Source organism: Macrobrachium nipponense, chromosome 23 (genome assembly GCF_015104395.2).
Source record: "Macrobrachium nipponense isolate FS-2020 chromosome 23, ASM1510439v2, whole genome shotgun sequence".
NCBI classification, from domain to species: domain Eukaryota; kingdom Metazoa; phylum Arthropoda; class Malacostraca; order Decapoda; family Palaemonidae; genus Macrobrachium; species Macrobrachium nipponense.
In genome coordinates this window covers 15,115,888-15,136,363 of record NC_061090.1, presented here as the reverse complement: position 1 = coordinate 15,136,363, position 20,476 = coordinate 15,115,888, and the positions used below count along the sequence as shown (strand labels likewise).

The following is a 20,476-nucleotide window of genomic DNA, read 5'->3' as shown; positions in this document are numbered from 1 at the left end:
TATACATAGCTGATTCACACATTGGTGGAGGGTAAAAGACAGCTATTACTGAATATACAGGTAAACAACATACGTTGTAGGTAATAAATAAATAAACCTTGGTTCCTATGTGTTTAGACGAAGGGTCGACTTCCTAGCTATTGCTAGTAGTCTGCTTCGTCTCAAGAGCCTCAGCGAGGATGTGACCTATGGCTAAGAGTTCTTGTAGATCTGTCAATGGGGTCTTATCCACTTACTTGACAGAATCTAGTGGTCATTTGTCAATGGGGTCTTATCCACTTACATGACAATACACCAATGCCTATTGGCATACTTTAAGGAGCACAACACCGATCCCGATCACCTGATCCTAAACACGAGGGTTTGTGCTTAATTTGAAAAGAGCTATCCCCAACCATCATTTCAAATAAACCCAGAAAATAATACACATGTTAAAAAAAAAAAATTAAAAAATAATCACTAGTTAAGGATCAGTGTCGTCTCCCTATCCCAGCAACGCATCCGTTGGACACTTATAATAAAGAGAGAAGGAATCTTCTCATAGGCCCACTTGATCTCCTTCGTGCAAAGAGGAGTCAACCACAGAGTTGCATCTCCCGTTTATTACAGCTAATATGTCTCTCACGACATATTGTTATGGAAAGAACAAGAATTGTTAAAAGCCCGCACTTCAAGCGCTTTTAATTCTTAGCTGTTTGAAGGAATCTGTCGAGTTACTCAAGAAGTGCTTTAGAGATTCCACTGTTCCAAAGAAGACCAGGGCTTTCTTTGAAAATAGAACTCTTCTGGATGAAGCCCAGAGCCTGGCTTGCGCCTGGCGCCGCTTCGGCGCCTGGCCTGGCTCCTCGCGCCTTCAGCTGGCCGCCTCGCGCCTGCCTGGCTCCTCGCGCCAGTCTGGCGCCTCGCGCCTGCCTGGCGTCTCGCGCCTGCCTGGCGCCTGGCTGTTGCCTCGCGCCTGGCTGGCGTTTCACTTTGAGCTTATGGCCTCCGTAACAAGGAGTAATTTTAGTCAGCTACATCCAGTAGACGATAGGAAATCTAATAGTTCCGAGAGACCAGTCTTCCTCCGAGGAGGATCATACTTGATACTTCCGTTGCTAACGAGCACTCTTCCTACATGTTGAAGAGTTCTCTTGTTGCAAAATCTTCCCTATCCTTGTACGAAGGCAGGGAAAAAGCCTGGAAGTCTAAGGGAGATTCTGAGCTGAAATTGGGAGGATTATTCCTGATTTCTAGCTCTTTAAATATCTCTACGAACCTTCTGGGAAGTGGTTTTTTAAGCCCTCATCGTATTCCAAAGAATCTGTTAGCAAACGTTTAAACCTTATCTCCTTTTGTAGATGAGAATGTAAATACATTGCCTGGACAACGAATCCTTTATCTGAAAGCGTTGATCCAGGAATAAAAGGTTTTAGTTCTTTTGCCAAACATACCACGCTGGCAGGAACCCATTGCCTAGTCTTTCTAGAATTTGATTTCAGATTCCAAGCCCAAAATTTCACTTGTCATTTTGTCCTTTAGTACCAAGAGAAACATTGATGAGGAGCAGTTCCCTCTTGTCAGAACAACGGAATCTGAGGCCCAAATAGGATCCCATTGTAATTATAAGATCTCCTAGTCTTGTCGTATAGAGGTATTGATAAGATCCCGAAGATCTTAATGCTCTGCTATCTCCAATTCCCTTTATAGAGACAGAGTATATAGCCTTTTTACTGCGTTCTTCGATAGCAGAAATATACCAAGGTGATTCTTCCCTCTGAAACGGGAAGAAAAAAAAACCGCTATGTGGTTCACAGAGGTATCGGAAGAGGACAGTTTCCTCATTCCCTCTCGCACGATCTGCAGTAATCATATATCTTATTTCATGACTACTGTCATTACCTTGAAACATCCTCTCATTGCATGTCCACTTCTGGTCAGTCTGCACGCAGACAGACTCAGAGTGGAGAGGTTGTTAAGGTCCATTTAAAAATAGATGCTGAAAGAATATTCAGACTGTCTTTGGGAAAAGACTTCAAAAACTTGCTGTGAGAAGAACGTGACCTCTGTGAATCCAACCTCTCTAAGTCTAAAATGAGGCATAACGTATTATCCTCTCTTTCTTTGACGCTCTTTGGTCTTACATTCTGTAAAGTTTTAGTTTATTTGTTAGGGGAAAAAAGACTAAATTTTATTCCCCTTTCTATAAAATAAAGATGGCGTAAATTGCTACCTCTCTCTCATATTCTTTCTTCCCTTCCTTGTGCCTGGGCAACGAGAGAACGGAAAATTCTATCATCGTTATTCAGCAAAACAACAAATTATTATTATCCTATTCTCCTAATAAATGATCCAGGATCGAGGAGAATCATTCAAGATTCCTATCCTAGGACATCAGGCCGTAATGTACGGTTCAGATACTTGAAAGAGCCTCTCACCCAATACTGAGAGCTCCTACGAGTCTTTTCCAGTACCAAAACATTACAAGGTCTCCCTTGTTATATGTTTCACTATAGGAGTAGGATAATATAACATCCTGTTAATAACAATGAAAGAGGAGAAAGAGGAGCTGCATTGTTCAAGGGACTAGCCAAAAACGTGCAATAAAAAAAAGGGGGTTGCCAAGGTCTTTCTAAAACCTGCACCCAGATTAACTTTATGAGTCCGATATATTTTCTATCACTTGTCTCATAAGGTTGAGGAAAACGAGAGACTTCTAACGATATTGGTTCTCTTCACCATGTAAAGGACTATAAAGCAGAAGAACCCACTTATCCTGACACGAACGTTCGCCTGTGCGATTCTAGAATAATTGTCAGTAGAGGGTTGATCTGGCAAAGAAAGTTTCTCCCAAAACAACTCTTTTTTTTGCCAGGAAAGAAGTCGCTCACGCGACCACTATATCACCTGACATGAGAAGTCTGTTCTTGTTTAGAGACTTCCCGCAATTTCAGTTTATCCTGACAAGGGCCACGGCCGCCTGTGCGATAACTTGTGTCCCTGTCAGGAAAAAAAACTGATCTTGTGTCAGTTCTCAAAGAGGAAACTCTTGGAAAGTCTATCTCCAAATACTGAGAAATTGGAGATCCTGATGTCTTGCGCTTGGTTGGCGCCTCGCTCCTGGGAGGCGTCACGCTTCTGGCTGGCGTCTTGCGACTTGCAGCGTCCTCGCGTTTACCTGGCGCCTCTCTCCTGGGAGGAGTCACGCCTCTGGTTGAAGTCACGCGCCTTGGAGCGTCCTCGCGCTTGCCTCGCGCCTCTCTCCTGAGAGGCGTCCCGCTTCTAGTTGACGTCTCGCGCCTCGAAGCGTCCTGGCGCTTGCCTAGCGCCCCGCTCCTGGGAGGCGTCATGCTTCTGGCTGGCGTCAACCGCCTTGGAGCGTCCCTCGCGCTTGCCTGGCGACTCTCTCCTGAGAGGCGTCACGCTTCTTGTTGACGTCTCGCGCCTCGTAGCGTCCTGGCGCTTGCCTGGCGCCTCGCTCCTGGGAGGCGTCATGCTTCTGGCTGGCGGCAACCGCTTTGGAGCGTCCTGACGCTTGCCTGGCGATCTCTCCTGAGAGGCGTCCTGCTTCTGTTGACGTCTCGCGCCTCGTAGCGTCCTGGAGCTTGCCTGGCGCCTCGCTCCTGGGAGGCGTCCTGCTTCTGGTTGGCGTCACGCGCCTCGTAGCGTCCTCGCTTAATTCTTCCGTATCCCCCCCTCTTTTTTCTTGAATAAGAAATATTTTTGGTCCTACTAATTATCTTTATGTTATGTGCCAGAACATCTGTGTCTTTATGGTACCCGACATCCTTTCATATGTTAATTACTTTCTTATTATGAAAAACTATTATATACGTAGTATATCCATTCAGGGAAACCATTTCCCACTAAAAGAATGTTTCCCATTCGACTCATACAACTTCTGCGCAATATCCGATTCTAAATACGGTTGTGTCGTTTCTCGAAAGACTTAACCATAGCGTAGTCTTGAAGTGAAACTCTATTACATCTCTCTTCTCACTAAGTATGTACTCTAATAAGACATGCTTTCGTAAGTATTAGTTGCATTGAATAATATAATGTTCTGCTGCATTAGAATCCCTTTTAATCATGTTATCTACGGTAAACAGCATTGAAAGGTTGTAATATCTTTCTTATTGAAAGCTTCCTAACAAAAGGCAGACAATATTTTATTTATGATAGCTTCAGTATTCCCTCAATCCGAGGCTAAGGACCACGATTGTAGGGAAGAAATACGGTTAGTTATCCCATTCCGCAGGAGAGAGAGCTGAATAACCGACCGCTCACGACTGAGAACAACATGGTACTGCCGCTGGTCTCTCTCTCAATTCAAAGCGAAAGCAGTCTCGAAAAGCCGACTGGCCTTTCCCTTTCCAGAGTTGCCCAGTTTACTCCATTTAATAAAGGAATCTATTAAAATTTTTATCGAGCTTCAGGAAGTTTTATATAAGCATAATTAAGCGAACGAGACTTCGACCAAGTCTAGAAACTAAATAGGTGTCGTCTAAACAATCCTTTTAAACAATTTCTTCCAAGGAAAGTCCTAGAAGGGTACTGGTAATTCATGGAAACCTCTTCTAACACGAAGAAAAATGTTTCTATCCTACTCTCAATTCACCAATAAAGATATGCTTCTCCGATCACTTCTCGAAGACACGAAAGCATCATATAACTCATACTCTAGCGTAACAGAATACTCTATAATACTGTTACATTAAGGTAAACCGTATTTAAAATTTAGGAAATTTTGTAAGGATTTCAGTTGACTATTATAGCCATAAAATTTCGGTATGTGAATATGCCATGCCATACCGTAGCCTAAGGCGATTTGTCCTAAGCATGGTAGGAGCTAAAGAAGCTTAAAAAGTCATACATATATGCTTTATGTCACTCAACGAGATCCATATAATTCATTCGATTGACAAATAATCTAAATCATTCTAATCAGAATAGATCTATATCTAAAAATGCACCGATGGGGAATCTTATGTTGAAATAACAATTTCATACCCCCATGGGATAGCGTTCTCGTCTAGTTGCGAAAAAATGTTCGAACAATGACTTTATCACAAATGTTATCGAATGATCTCTAATAATTTAGAAGGCGCTAAATCGTCGCCTGATTCGAAAGGTGGATCGATTAAGTCATTCTCATTTTGAATAATTCTACCAGAAGGCATTATACGAGGATCTTCGTCAAATTCATTCATTCGAAGTTCTCCTATCCATCATGGAACAGTAGGCATAAAAAAGGGAGAAACACTGTTTTAGGATGCCTTTCCAATGGCTATCCTGGCAGTCTGGGACGCTCTACAGAACCTGCCGAGGGGACGCCTGACCGGTGGGGATTCTCTGAAACCTCCTTACGGTTTTCGACATTCCTTCTCCTCTGGGCTTGTGAGCTTGGAAGAGGTCTAGACCTGAGAGCGAGACAGAGCCGATCAGACGCACCCTCCATTGTAAATGGGGGAACACTATATTCACTTCTTACGTTCAAAGAGTTCGCATTTGAACTATATCCAAAGTCTGCAATTTGCAAATATGATATTGTAGATTCTGCGGAGTAAGAAGGTGATGAGGATGCAACAACTACTAGTACTGTTACTACTATAATTGCTCGTTAACACAAGAGCTAATAAAGCTTCTAAAGGATAGTTACTTTTCTGACTTCCCCAACTAGGAAGAAAGATATACATTTCTCAATCAAACTAACACTTATTTGTATTAACGAATAAATATAAGTAATTCCCTTTCATGAAAGTATAAGTAATTCACTTTCGTGAAAGTGCATGAGTGTCTACTGAAAACTTCGGTAGTTACACGTCACTAATCTTCGAAATTTTCGAAGTTAATATTATCAAAAAGTTAACAAAAGCGTATGCCGAACCAAAGATCCATTACTTCCCTGTAAAAGTTAGCCCAGACGATCGATGGCGATGAAACACGAAAATCCATCAGGAGGAACTGCAAACGTTGTTTACATTCCAGCGACAGAAAAATTATGAATTAGAAAACGGGTATGGTTCCTATTCCCGCCACCCAGCCGGCGGGGGGTAGATCACCTGACCTACCTGCCGCGTGTGCCGCGAATTTCGAATTTCTGTCGGACGACGGAGTAATAGCTATGTATATATCTGACGGGTAAGTTGAATGTATAAAAACTTGCCTTTATTTCCCCTTTCAATTTTCTGATCCCATTTCACCCAAATTTTTCACTCCACTTTGGGAACTAGCTCTTGGCCTCCTTTCTCTTGTCCCCTGTTGACTCTTCTCTTCTTTGTTTGTCTTCTACCAGAGCATGGAAGCTCTTTTTTTTTTTTTTTAATGATTATCAATCATCTTCATCTACCATCATGGATCCTTACATACTATTTCTGCAGCTTTTAGTGACTTGTTTCATTGGTTTCCACATTTCACTTCCTAATTTGTATCCGTTGACACATTTTCTTTATTCTACTCGTTCAATTCATTTCTTTCCTCAACTTACCATCCATTCAGCATGTACCTGCCTGTGTTGTTTTAAGTATGTGGCTCCTGGTTTAACAGGCTCAATATACATACCATTTACACTTCCATACCATATGTAATAAGTAGACAATTAACCTACTACCTTACAGTATATCCACCATGAAATTCTTAATCTTAAAAATAACAGAAAACTTCGGTGTCATAAGTAATACCTTTAGGTGGTTGAATTAACTTAGATGACTGAAGTCGATTACGCTGCTGAATAGGGAGAATGACTCGTTTCACCGCAGTTTCACGTATAAACTTGAAGGACAGACCAGCTACATCACTCCATGAGGTAGTCATGCGGGAAGGCTCAACAAGCTGACTGGCAATCATCATTTCATATTCACTTAACTGAAAAAAGAATTTGGGCAAACTACATTAGACAATAACTACCCCTGCTATATGTTTTTTCAATCTATCTGCTGTATGCTGATCAATGGGGTGGATAGGATAAAACAGGCATATACAGGCAGTCCCCCGGCTTACGACGGGTTTGGTTTACGACGTTCCGAGGTTACAACGCTTTTCAATTATATTTATTGGAAATTATTTCCAGGTTTACGACGCATGTTCCAGGGTCACGGCGCTTACAACGCCAGTCTGGCAGAAGAAATATGACTCCAAAAATACAAATCAATCAATATTTGAAGGTTTTTTTTTCATGAAAAATGCTATAAGAATGCAGTTTACATAGTTTTTAATGCACCCGAAGCATTAAAAGTAAGGTTTTCCTAGGATTTTTGACAATGTTCCGGCTGTTTTCCTATGAAACCAAGATTAGGTGGTGTTACCTTAGTGTATCTGTCTAAACTAAATGTAGTTACACACACACACATATATATACATATATATAATTGATAAAGATAAAAATGGGTGTTCATAACTTATAAGAATGATCAATTGAAAATACATAGGCAGTCCTCTGTCTATAGTAGGGGTTCCATTCCCAACGGCGTACTGCAATCTGAAAAACTCTAAAACGGAACATTATGATGATAATAATGGGAATATATGGCACTTACTGTGCCTTACAGCGGGTTTATGGTACCGTAAAACTGGGTAAAGCATGTAAAACAACTCAGTGCCATAAGCCAAGCGTAATGAAGTTGGAACACCATAACCCTGGGACTGCCTGTACTGCTACAATATTAATAAAAAATATCACCACGTGTTCTAATTTCAAAAGTAAACTTTTTAGGGCTCAGATATAAATATTCTTTTCTTTTTACCTCAGAAATATTCAAGTCAATAAATGTCCCACAGTCAAGAGGATCAAGTAATCCATGCACAAGATATGGATGCTTTTAAGGGAAAGATGCCTTCTGAAAGGTTCTAAACTTTCCTGTTAGCTCCTGAATGATCTTTATGATCAGTCTGTCACTTCTGTATTCTTAGCAAATTTCCTGATAAAAGTGAATTTCTTTTTAAGTGTTTTTAACTTTGTGTTAGGGGAGTTTGAAAGATTTTCTAAAATTTCTTTTAAAGTGTTTTAAACTTTGTGTTAGGGGAGTTTGAAAGATTTTCTACAATCACCCTGAATTTGTTTTTAGCTGCATGGAGAACACACAAGCTGATTAAAATAATCTCTTTTACATGGAGAAGTAGGGGATTAATAAGATCATCTGCTATTTTAAGTCTCTCCAAATCCTTGACTTTTCTGGAATAGTAATTTAGGAAATTATCTTCTGGAAAGGACATATACTCAACTTATGGATCCTTTAATAACTCTTCTTGTATACCATGACAGTAATGAATAAAGTAAATAAAAAATCCTGAAGAGCCTCAACCATCTTATCTTGGTCCTATGCCCGGTGGCTTCCCTCTTCTATGTAGACAATCACAAAAGTGGTTGCTGGATTTTCAGGAACCTTACTCCTGTTCTAACTTCAAACCTTACTGTCATATAGCTACACAGTTTTGCCTGCCTTAAGAGTTGGTGTAGTGCATATGTTTCTGTATTCAACTACGAGTGAAATCTACCAAATTATCTAATTCTGTCAAGGGTGTTTCAAATTACCATGCCTTGAGCCTCCTTGCAAGAAATTAATATTGATACTTACTGCAGGTCCTGCAGTCTCTCCTCTTCAGGACTTACAGTGTCTCCTCTTCGTTTGGTCTTGACTAACAAAATTATCCCTTCCCCAGTTTGGTCCTACTCAAGTCAGATATCTTCTGACTGGATCTGGCAATAGTATAACCTAGTTTCCACCTTGTGACTAATACTATAACTGTCTTGTGTTTTATGTCTGAATTTGGTAATGCCCTGTTAGGTATTCCCACCCAAGACCATCTTGCATCTCTATTTCCACTGGCCTAGTCTTTCCTATGATCACTGTCTCAATCACAGCCAAAATCTTGGTGTCTCATCATTAGATCTAAACCATGTTTCTGAATGTCTCTCCTCTCAGACCTCAGCTGTCACATCTTGTATACAGTAATAATTGATATCTTGCCTTGGTTCATGTGAAAATTTACCATCCTGGCCCACAATCTAATCCATTCCGCAATGTCAATATAAGTCTGGAAAGTTGTTGGCGCTATACTATATGTTGACCACCAACTACTGGAATCATGAAATGCATTTGTAAGTCTCCTGCACTACCAGGCAATAGTCTTTCAAAAGAATTTGCCATAAAATGACTTTAAAGAGAAAAGTAAAATGGAATGATTCCCCTACTCTATGTTCTGAAGGAAACTGATTATGAACCCAATGTCTTGGAAGCTCACCTCAACCATAACAATCACTTACCCAAGAAATTACCCAATAAGATAGGGATGGGAACAAAAAACACTCTACAGACTGCAAAGAAAAGAACATTAAACTGATATTCCCCGACTTGGAAACCCTGTTTTCAACCTACCAATATATTTTTCTCTAAACTCAACTTTCAAGACTGTGGACTAAATGATATATTTACTAAACATGTCTTTCTTGTACTTCTTATCCTACAGCCAAAACAAAGGGTCCAAATCTACCTCATCGTAGTCATACTTAATGTGAAATATATAATGTACAAAAAACAAAAATATAAATTTGAAGACAAGAGTAATTTTTACATAATATATAGTAGTCCTGAAACACCATTCCTCTTCAGTACATCTTCCAAACCAAAGAGAAAATATATCTTGAAAATGTGTGGGAATATGAATGTTTTCATACTCATTAAAGTCAGATACTGAGCTTCGACATTATGTATCATATACTTGCCCGTGTCTTTTGGGACATATGCATTCATTATGGATGAAAGATAATAAAAGAAAATATATAAATGAGAAGACTGGAAAAATTTCTTTAAGGCCTGAATATCTAAAGCTGTGTAATTACTTGTACTTGCTAAGTTTCATATATAAAACTGCTGAATATCAGAAGAGCCTCCTGCAAAGAAAACCTCCACAACATTAGCCGATTCATACACATACAGAGGGAGCTCATCAGCTGCAAATAAGACCACTGCATTGAACCAACACCTTCCACCTATGCCCTCTCTTGCTCCCTGGACGTCGAGGCCTTTCTTTCCAATACTACCTCTTACATCATTTAGACATCCATTTCTAGCCCTTTCTCTCCTTCTTACTCCCAACACTTCATTTATTTACAGGACACTGAACTGAAAGTACGACGATATTTATAAGGAATATATAAAACAAACTTTCTAATTTGCTACTTACAGATACTCTTTCTTTGATTCCAAGTCTTTGCAGTACTTCTTGAGCCTGAAAAAAAAGTAAAACTATCTTGAATATTTCTAATTACTCAAAATTTCAATCTACTACATGAAAAAGTAATCTATAATACAGCAGGTAAAATATATAAGAAAAGATCCTTAATATCACAATTTTCTAATTTAAATATGATATTGTTATGATACAATAAAGTTTCATACATACTTACCTGGCAGATATATACATAGCTATCGACTCCGTCGTCCCCGACAGAAATTCAAATTTCGCGGCACTCGCTACAGGTAGGTCAGGTGATCTACCGCCCTGCTCTGGGTAGCAGGACTAGGAACTATTCCCGTTTTCTAATCAGATTCTCTCTTCCACCTGTCTCCTGCGGGGAGGCTGGGTGGGTCTTCAATTGTATATATCTGCCAGGTAAGTATGTATGAAACTTTATTGTATCATAACAATATCATTTTCATACATTCAACTTACCTGTCAGATATATACATAGCTGATTGACACCCTTTGGTGGAGGGCAAGAGACAGCTAACTAACTGACTAGACAGGTAAACAACATATGTTGTAGGTATAAATAAACCTTAGTTCCTACCTTATTAGATGGAAGACTTCGTGGCTACTGCCCAGGAGTCTGCTTCATCTCAAGAGCCTTAGCGAGATAGTGATCTGTGGCCAAGAGTTCTTGCTGGTCTGTCGATGGGGTCTTATCCACTTACTCGGCAGAGCCTAACTGGCGTTTGTCAAGGGGTGCTAATCCGCTTATATGACAACACGCCTTCTTTAAGGAGCACACAACCGATCCCGATCACCCGATCCTAACCCGTGTTAGTTCTAAGATTGCTAAGAGTCATCCCCAAACTCTTAGCAAACAACCACAAACTCGAAACTCATACATACAAAAATAAAAATTTTGTACCCCTCTAATAGTCAGCTGTTACTCGATTTCCTAATGAAGCGAAGTGAAGGCCGCCAGTGCGACATCTGACACTCCCATGCACAGGAAACACGAGAACACATCCGACAAGAGGGTTTACGTACACATATTTAAGGATCGGTGCTCTCTCCTTTACCCAGAACCGTCTGTGCTGACACAAACGGACCTAAAAGAAAAACATTTCTCATACGTTACTCGCACATCTTTTAAATAATGAGATGCAAATACTGAGTTGCATCTCCAATAGGTTGCGTCCAAAATATTTTTAAGTGACATATTTCTCTGGAACGCAATTGATGTCGCGATTGCCTTACCTCATGAGCTCTTACTCTTAATAGATTAAAAGAGTCATCTGGGCAGTTCTTATGAGCCTCGGTAATTACACTTCTAACAAAGAAGGCCAAAGCATTTTTAGACATAGGTCTCTTGGGGTCCTTTTTACCGAGCACCAAAGACCATGTTGTGAGCCTCCCAACCGCTTCTTTCTGTCCAGATAGAATTTCAGTGCTCTAACTGGACAAAGTGATCTCTCTATTTCTCTGCCTACTAGGCTTAGTAAGTCCTTTTACCTCGAAACTCCTAGGCCAGGGATTCGAAGGGTTCTCGTTTTTGGCAAGAAAAAGAGTCTGGAATGAACAAATCGCAGAATCTTCTTTGAAACCAACTCGTGACTCAAGGGCGTGCAACTTGCTGACCCTTTTAGCCGTAGCCAGAGATAGAAGAAATATATACTTTCTAGTGATATCACGGAATGAAGCCGTATGAGGTGGTTCGAACTTTTCCGAGGATAGAAATTTCAGAACCACATCTAAGTTCCAGCTCGGAATCCTAGGCTCTACTGACTTGGACGTTTCAAAAGAGCGGATGAGATCGTGCAAATCTTTATTATTCGTCAAGTCTAAGCCTCTGTTTCTAAAGACTGACGAAAGCATACTTCTGTATCCTTTAATTGTTGGTACAGAGAGATGTGACTTTTCCCTCAGGAAAAGAAGGAAATCCGCAATTTCGGTTACAGAGGTATTGGAAGAGGACAGCTTCTTCGACCTGCATCAGTTTCTGAAAACTTCCCACTTCGTCGATTGGTACACTCGCCTAGTAGATGATCTGCGGGCTCTAGCAATTGCGCTTGCCGCCTTGCGAGAAAACCCTCTCGCTCTGACCAATCTTTCGATAGTCGAAAGGTAGTCAGGAGCAAGAGCGGGTAGATTTTGATGGTACCTCTCGAAGTGGGGTTGTTTGAGCAGATCTACCTCCTTTGGAAGAGATCTGGGAAGTCCACTGTCCACTCCATCACCTCCGTGAACCAAATTCGGGATGGCCAATATGGGGCTTCAGAGTCATTCTGGTTCCCTTCGAGGCCACATTCTTCTGACTACTTCCCCCAGAATCTTGAATAGGGGAAAAGTGTACACGTCTAGCCCTGACCAGTCCAGGAGAAAGGCGTCTAATAGCATAAGCCCTGGGATCCTCTACCAGGGCGCAAAATGTGTCTATCCTTTTGGAGAGAAACGTGGCGAATAGATCTATCTGTGGTTTCCCCCAAAGTTACCAAAGGGTCTGACAGACTTCCGAGTGGAGGGTCCATTCTGTAGGAAGGACCTGGAACCTCCTGCTCAGTCTGTCCGCTCTCACGTTCCTCTCCCCTTGAACAAATCTCGTTAGAAGGACCACATTCCTTTGATTTGCCCAAATCAGCAGATCTCTTGCCAGTTCGTATAGGGCGAAAGAGTGAGTTCCTCCTTGCTTCTTGACATAAGCCAGAGCGGTCGTATTGTCGGAGTTTATCTGAATTACTTTGTCTCTGACTATCTGCTCGAAGCTCCCCAACTTAACGCGAGGTGAATCGCAAAGAGCTCCTTGCAATTTTATTAAATGTGCCATGACACCTGCTCTTCCGACCAGGTGCCTGACACTTCTTCGGACCCTAGAGTCGCACCCCAACCTGTCTTCGACGCGTCTGAGAACAATGTCAGGTTTGGGTTCCGAACTTCTAAGGATACTCTTCTGTTTTCTTCCAGGGGTCAACCCACCACCTTAACTGTTGCTTTACTTCTAATGAGATCGGAAACGTGTCCGAGAGCTGTCCTGTCTTCCAACTCCAACTGCTTCTCAGGAAGTACTGAAGCGGACGGAGATGCAGTCTTCCTAGAGGAAAGAACTGTTCGAGCGAGGGAAAGGGGTCCCCAGAAGGCTCAACCATTCCCTCGCTGAAGTACGCTCTTTCTCTAAGAAGTTCAATACTGTGGCACAGCCTTTCCTTACTCTCTCTTGAGAAGGAAATACTCGAAAACCCCGAGAATCCATCTGAATCCCCAGATAGACTACGTTCTGGCTGGGGACCATCTGGGATTTCTCGAGGTTCACGATTAATCCTAATGTCTTTGTCAAATCCAGGATTGTTGACAGGTCCTCCAGACACTGCTTTTGGAGACCTGGCCCTGATGAGCCAGTCGTCCAAGGTATAGGGAGACGTTTATCCCTTTCATGTGAAGGTGTTTTGACATTTTTACTTTTTCATCAAGTCTGTGAAGACTTGGGGAGCCGTAGAAAGGCCGAAACACAGGGCCCTGAATGATAGATCCTTCCCTCGAACATGAAACGAAGGTACTTCCTCCCGACGAATGGTGATCGGGACGTGGAAATATGCGTCTTGAAGATCTAGGGGACGCCATCCAATCTCCTTGACGGAGAGCTGCAAGTACTGAGGCAGACGTTTTCCATGCTGAACTTCTGTTGTTGTACGAATTTGTTCAGCGAACTACATCCAGTACCGGTCTCCATCCCCCGAGGCTTTCGCTACAAGAAACAAGCGATTGTAAAACCCCGGGAGCTTTGATCCAGTACCAGCTCTATTGCTCTTTTGTCCCACATCTGCTCCACCATCTGACGAAGAGTATCCATCAGAACAGGGTCCTTGTATCTGGCTGACAGTTCCCTCGGTGACGTTGTCAAGGAGGGTCTGTCCTTGAATGGGATATAATAACCCTTCTTGATTACTGACATTGACCAAGGATCGGATCCTATGTCTTCCCATGCTCCCGCAAAGAATTGTAACTGGCTCCTACAGGTGTCTGGAGGAAAGATTCTCCATTTTCCCTTCTTAAAGGGACGGAAGGCAGATCTTCCCTTTTTTCAGTTGATTTCCTTCTGACGATGGATCTAGCCTGAGCGCCTCCTCGAAAGGGCTGCTGTTGTTGAGTTGGCTTAGATGCTTTCTTTTCCTCACTAGCCACCGGTCTATTCTTCCTTGAGGATTGCCTTAAAAGTTCCTGAGTGGCTTTCTCAGTTAGCGAATGGGCAATGTCTCTCACAACTGCGAAGGAAATAAATGCTCAGAGAGAGGCGCATACAGCAAAGCGGATACTCTGCGAAGGAGAGACGGCCTTAGTGAGAAAGGCACTATGAACCGCTCTCTTCTTAGTATTCCGCACCGAAGAGGAGCACACTTCCGCCGATCCATCTTGAACCGCCTTATCTATGCATGTAAGGATGCTATGCAAGGTTTCAGGGCTTAGTTGTTCTTTTTCATGGGACTTCTTAGCAATGACCCCAAGGGACCAATCTAGGAAGTTAAATACTTCTAAGGTGTGAAAAAGTCCCTTGAGGAGATGGTCCATTTCCGAAAGACCCCATGTTGCTTTTGCTGAATTCAAGGCATGTCTCCTCGACGAGTCTACGAGACTGGCGAAGTCCGATTCAGCTGAAACAGGCAGAGACAATCCCATGTTTTCTCCCGTTTCGTACCATATGCCTCTCCTGCCCCTTAGTTTAGCGGGAGGCATGCAAAAGATCGTCCTTCCTAACTCCTTCTTAGTCTTGATCCAGGAGTCCAGAGATTGTAAGGCCCTTTTCATGGATATGGCCGGCTTCATTTTCAGGAAAGACGAAGACTTTTGTGCCTTCATATTGAAAATAGAGAGCGAGGAGAAGGAGGAGCGGCTGGAGTTAATGCATCTCCATATTCTTCTAAGAGAAGAGCAGAAAGAACTTTGTAATTCGAGAGCCCTTCTCTGTTAGTAACTTCGTCCTCCGAGACGTCATCTAAATTAATAGGATCGGAAGGAGAAGGTCTCCCTTCCCTCCTCTGTCTCCTCTCTAGATTTCTTCCTTTCCGAAGAAGAAGCACTTCTATAAGGAGATGGGCTAGGAGTAACTCTCTCCTTACGTTTATCATTAGGAGAGTCACGTATCACTGCTCTACGCCTGTTAGACTCCTGTCGGGATGTCAAGCTCTTCACGAGGAGAATGCGCCTGGTGTTTAGCAGGAGTATCTCGCTGAGAATACTCCGAGGCCTGGTAGGAGTAACCTGTTTGGAATACTCCTGGGCGCCTGACAGTCGTTACACTCTTCGAATACTCCTGCCGTCTGGAAGGCGCATCTCGTTCCAAATACTCCTGGCGCCTGTTAGGAGTATTAAGCTCAGAATACTCCTGGCGCTTGGTAGGCGCATCGCGCTTCGAAACTCCTGGCGCCTGGTAGGAGTAAAAAGTCCAGATACTCATGGCGCCTGGGAGGAGTATCGAGGCCAAGAGTAATCAGGTTGCTTGGCAGGAGTATCTCTTCCCGAATACTCCTGACCTACGGAAGGCGGCATCTAGTTCCGAATACTCCTGAGGCTTGGTAGGAGTATCGCTCATGGAATGCGCCTTTCGAATAGCAAGATATATTGCGCTTAGCGGGCGCTATACTTCCTATCAGGAGTTCTCTCTTCAATTGGCTCTTGTTGCTTGGATGAAGATCTGGGCCTAGAACGATCTACAGTAAAGTCAGGCTCTTTGCGCCTACTTGGCGCCTGGCTCCTAGTTGGCGCCTGACGCTTGGTAGGAGTTACTTCCTTTCCCCACATCTCGCCTGCCTAACGCACCGCTCAGAGATGGCCGCTTGTGCGACAACTCCCCTGGAGGGTTCGTCGCGCCCGACAGGAGATCGGTATTTGGATCTCTTAATCGGAAGCCTGTCATCCTTTTTACGAGCAGGCTCCTTAGAAAGTACTCCTACCAAAGACACTATTTGCTCCTGTACATTCATCAAAATTCTCCTGGTCGAAGGCTCATTCGAATCAGGAGAAGGAGATCTGGAAGGCGCTCAGAGTCTTTTCCCTTCCAAGGATCTAAATCCTTTCTAGCTTTCTTGATTACCGAAGGCGCTCCTCTTCAGAGAAGCGCTCGGGGCTAGAATTAAGCTTCAGGTTCTTTTCCAGTTCCTTTTTAGCGGACGTGAAAGCTTCGATTCCTTCCATCCTCTTCTCGGAGAAGGCGAACTAGAAGATGAAAAGCACTCACGAAGGACGCTTTTTCTATAGCTGTCCCTGGCAGACTGAGATGTATACGATTTCTGCCGAAGGGACGCCTGATCGTTGGGGATTCCCCACGACCCCCGTAAGGCTTTCGACTTTCCTTCTCCTCTGGGCCAGGGAGCTTGGAAGAGGTCTAGGCCTGGAGCGTCGCAGGGACGACCAGACGCCCCCTCCACTACACTGGGGACTACAACATCACTCGAGAAAACCACATTCACTTCTCTTACCTTCTAATGCTTCCATTTTCTCTTGCATTTTTTGAAGGGAAGCTCTGAGTTCCGCTATTTCTGAGGCGGAATCAGAGGGATAAACTTGTGAACGGGCTGAAACAGAATGGGCATAATTAAGAGAAGAAGAAGAAGCTACAGAACTACTAGACATTTTCCGGCTTTTGTAAGCCGCCTTCCTCTCTCTATCCTTCTCTAACTTCTTCAAGTAAGAAGTCAGATTCTTCCATTCTTGCGCACTCAATCTCTCACACTCGTTACACGTATTCTCAATTGAGCATTCAACCTTCCTACAACCACTGCATGTAGTGTGAGGATCTACCGAAGCTTTCGGAATCCTCACCTTACAGCCTTCATTCACACACACTCTGAAGCTAACACTAGAATCAGACATATTCACGAAAATCCAAAGCGAAGTCCAAAAACCAGTCCACGATAGCGAATGCCAAACAACGATCCAAGTACGTCACCAAAAATCAGTCGAAAGATGATCAAAAGCGTTGTGAAAAAAGAATTCCAGTCAGGAGGAAGTAACAACAATGTTGATACTACCGGCGACAGAGAGAATCTGATTAGAAAACGGGAATAGTTCCTAGTCCTGCTACCCAGAGCAGGGCGGTAGATCACCTGACCTACCTGTAGCGAGTGCTGCGAAATTTGAATTTCTGTCGGGGACGACGGAGTCGATAGCTATGTATATATCTGACAGGTAAGTTGAATGTATGAAATGTATTTTTCCTTACTATACAAACCTAAGGTCCTTTACGTTAAGAATTACTTTTGGCAAAGTTGGAAAACAGCCATTAAACTCTTGAACAAGGCGGTCAGGCAGTAACTACAGTCTGGTAGGCGGGAACAACTGCCTGACCAGATGTAAACATTCCAGTTTGCCTCTCGACCAAGTTTCAGATTGAGGGGTGGCATGAGGCATGCATAAATGTAATGTAAAGGACCTCAGGTTTGTATAGTTAGGAAAAATACAATCCACTTCAAAAAAAAAAACATGATTTGTTCTACACAATACATACAAATCAGTCCTTTACATTAGTAGGACTCCTTGGTTGGAGGGAGGAATCTGAGTGAGTCTCTGAACTGACTGAAGTTCGTCACACCTGGACTGCTACTCCTGGTCGAAAGAGCGAGGAGTACTGGGCCTCTTGACATACTGATCAGAGTAAAGGAACCGCGAGATCAATGTCAAACCTCTGGACCTTTTCGAATGAGTGAGGAATTGTAACTTATATGTAAAAAGGTTAGGAAGAATCGTAAGAGTTGGAGGCAGTTAGACAAAGACCCGAAAAGGGTTTGTTTTATTGCCTGTCTCTCCTTCCTCCCCTTGCTAGAGGAGGGTGCGGGATTGCTTCTATGATTCTAGAGAGAAAAACAGAACAGGTGTTTGATATGTAGGCTTACTGCATCAGATACCAGTTCCAGCAAGTGTAGGTTCAAGTCCTATTCTCAGCCCAAAGGAACCACACTTCTTAGGTGAGATGCTACCTTTTCCACAGGTCCAAAGAAAAATGGTTCCAAGGACTTGTGGACAAGACCCAAAGGTAGAAAGACAAATCTGTGGTCCACTGAGACCCTATCTTTGCTTCCATACCAACAGATATTTCCGAAATGCAAGGGATGGAGTAAGCCATTGACTTTGCAAGTTCTCGGGCAGTTTACAGATATCATCACCAGCTGCAGCGTACATCCTTCCCATTGTCTCACGAAGACAGACGTGTCCCTAGACACTTCTTCCTTGGGCGAGTTGGTGCTAGTGAAAAGTTGTCGATATCCAGGTTAGGGATGTCGAGCCTATTCGGAAAGTACTGCAGTATCCTACTAACAGGACAAAGTAGTGATAGAACTGGATCATCGACTACTAAGTCCAAGGAGGAGGGGAAAATGAAGAACTTGAACTTGACAACAGATGTTGATGGATTCAGAGTTTGCTACAACATTTGAGAAGGAGTTGAGGCATTGATCCACATCCCTTGAAGGCTCATCTCAAAGAGGTAAATGAAGACTGTCAATTCTCTTCACCAAGGCTGGAGCGAGACAAGAGATGGTCTTGAGAGCCTGATCTCTGTCTGATGATTCTCATAAGGGCACATGCGAAGCACGAGACAGGAACCCTAAACGAGTCACATGCCAGCCACCAGGGACCTTGAGTCATGTGCCAACCAGGGACCTTATGTCCCTGGGATGGCAAGACTGATTGAAATTTCTCATCTGAAGCTAAATCCCGATTGTGGGGAAAGAAAAGGTGCTTCCAGGTGAAAGACTAGCCCAAATGTGGGCCTATACCTTCATAACTGAATCAGAAATGCAAATCTTAGCGAAAATAGATGAGGGAGTCTGCAACCTGCTGAAGAGCGGCTCTGACCAGGAAAAAAGTCACGTCAACGACACCAACTAGCGAAGACGGCTCCAATCCCTGCAGCACTACTGCATAGGACTGAAAGAGATATCCAACTATCTCTGTTGCCGCTCAGCAAGAAAGGCTATGCTTGCAAGGGAAGCTGGATAGTCTCTAACGTGAAGAAACAGGGATAATACTGCTTGTCTCAAGGAGGAACTCTTCCCGCTGCCATGGAAGCATAGCTAGCAGGTCAGGTGAATGACGAAGTCTTCCAGCAGTTGTCCTCAAATTTGGGGTAAATAATGCTTGCTGAACACCTTGCGAATTACATAAATATAGAGGGAAGATGAAGATGTTGAGGTTGTTGCATAAAGTCAGCATGCATCACTGTAGCAGCCCACGGGTCAGGTATGATGGGGCAGAAGACCTACAGACACCTGTTGTGCCAGGCAGCAACCTCTCCATGAAAGAATGAGTGAAGCTAGCACTCTCTGCCAATCTTTCAATTCTAGAGACCCAACTTGCCTGCCTATTAGTATCCTAACTCAGAAATGTCTCTGGCAGATAAAAACTATAGAGTGCATTACTGTTATACTCAAAAGTTATACTCGAGCACCTGCAAGGTCAAACGAAGCAACAGGACAGAAATGAGATCCTCGTTTGTTGACATACGCCACTACATACTGCGATGCTGTTGCTCAACATCACAACTGAGTGTTTCAAAAAACCAATCCTGAAACTCTCGGAAGGCCAGAAAGGCTACCTTCACTTTCAGGATGTTGATGAGAAGGTACTTGTTGTCTCGGTCACACACCTCAAAGACAATGGTCTTACAGGTGCGTATGCGCCTATTCGTTGGTTGGTGCATCTGAGAACAGAAGCATGTCACAACTAGAATATGCAGGCAGGCATATACAAAGGTTCCTGTCAATTGAGCACCAGCCTAAATCCTCCCTCATCATTCCAGAGAAAAGGATTAAGGACTGGATGCAGACCTTTGTTCTCCACTGAGAATAAAGACAAAGCTGCCTTGAGGGGAGGCTTTTGCAGCGATGACTTGACACCTCTAGCTGAGATGGCAGCTCCCAAAAAGGGAACATGGGAGGGGAGACAGAACGGAAGTTAATGAAAGATGGCCAAGACCCGAAAGGAAGCAGATACTTCTCCTGAAGGATATCCACGACCAGGTCTCAGCTACGTTGCTGTCAAGTCCAGAGACTCGACAGGCATTCCTTCATCAAGGCATCAGCAGCGGGAGAATGCCTGTTACTAGCATCCTCTCTTTATATCCTTCCTCCAGCCCTCTTCCCAATAAGAAAGAGGGTTGAAAGAGACACACATATACGCAGTTTCTCGGAAGAGAAAGAAGAAGGCTAGGTGTTTCCACAATTGCCCTTTGAAGCCTGAGATTTCTTAGGGGCTGAGGAAGGGCTGACACCAGAGGATAAGGCAGTTGCCCTGGCATGTTCCTTGGCTAATGCAGTATCTATCA

General features: G+C 43.2%; 1 protein-coding gene across 1 annotated transcript in view; it reads right to left on the bottom strand.

Annotated features, from left to right (window-relative positions):
• Window positions 1–6,621: 6,621 nt before the first annotated feature.
• LOC135197170 (outer mitochondrial transmembrane helix translocase-like) overlaps window positions 6,622–20,476 on the bottom strand; it is a 52,833-nt gene continuing 38,978 nt past the window's right edge. Inside the window, exons 2-3 of the mRNA XM_064224158.1 lie at window positions 10,162–10,206; window positions 6,622–6,843 (exon numbers count right to left, since the gene is read on the bottom strand). Coding sequence (XP_064080228.1) covers window positions 6,622–6,843; window positions 10,162–10,206 — 267 coding nt within the window. The remainder of the gene's footprint in view (window positions 6,844–10,161; window positions 10,207–20,476) is intronic.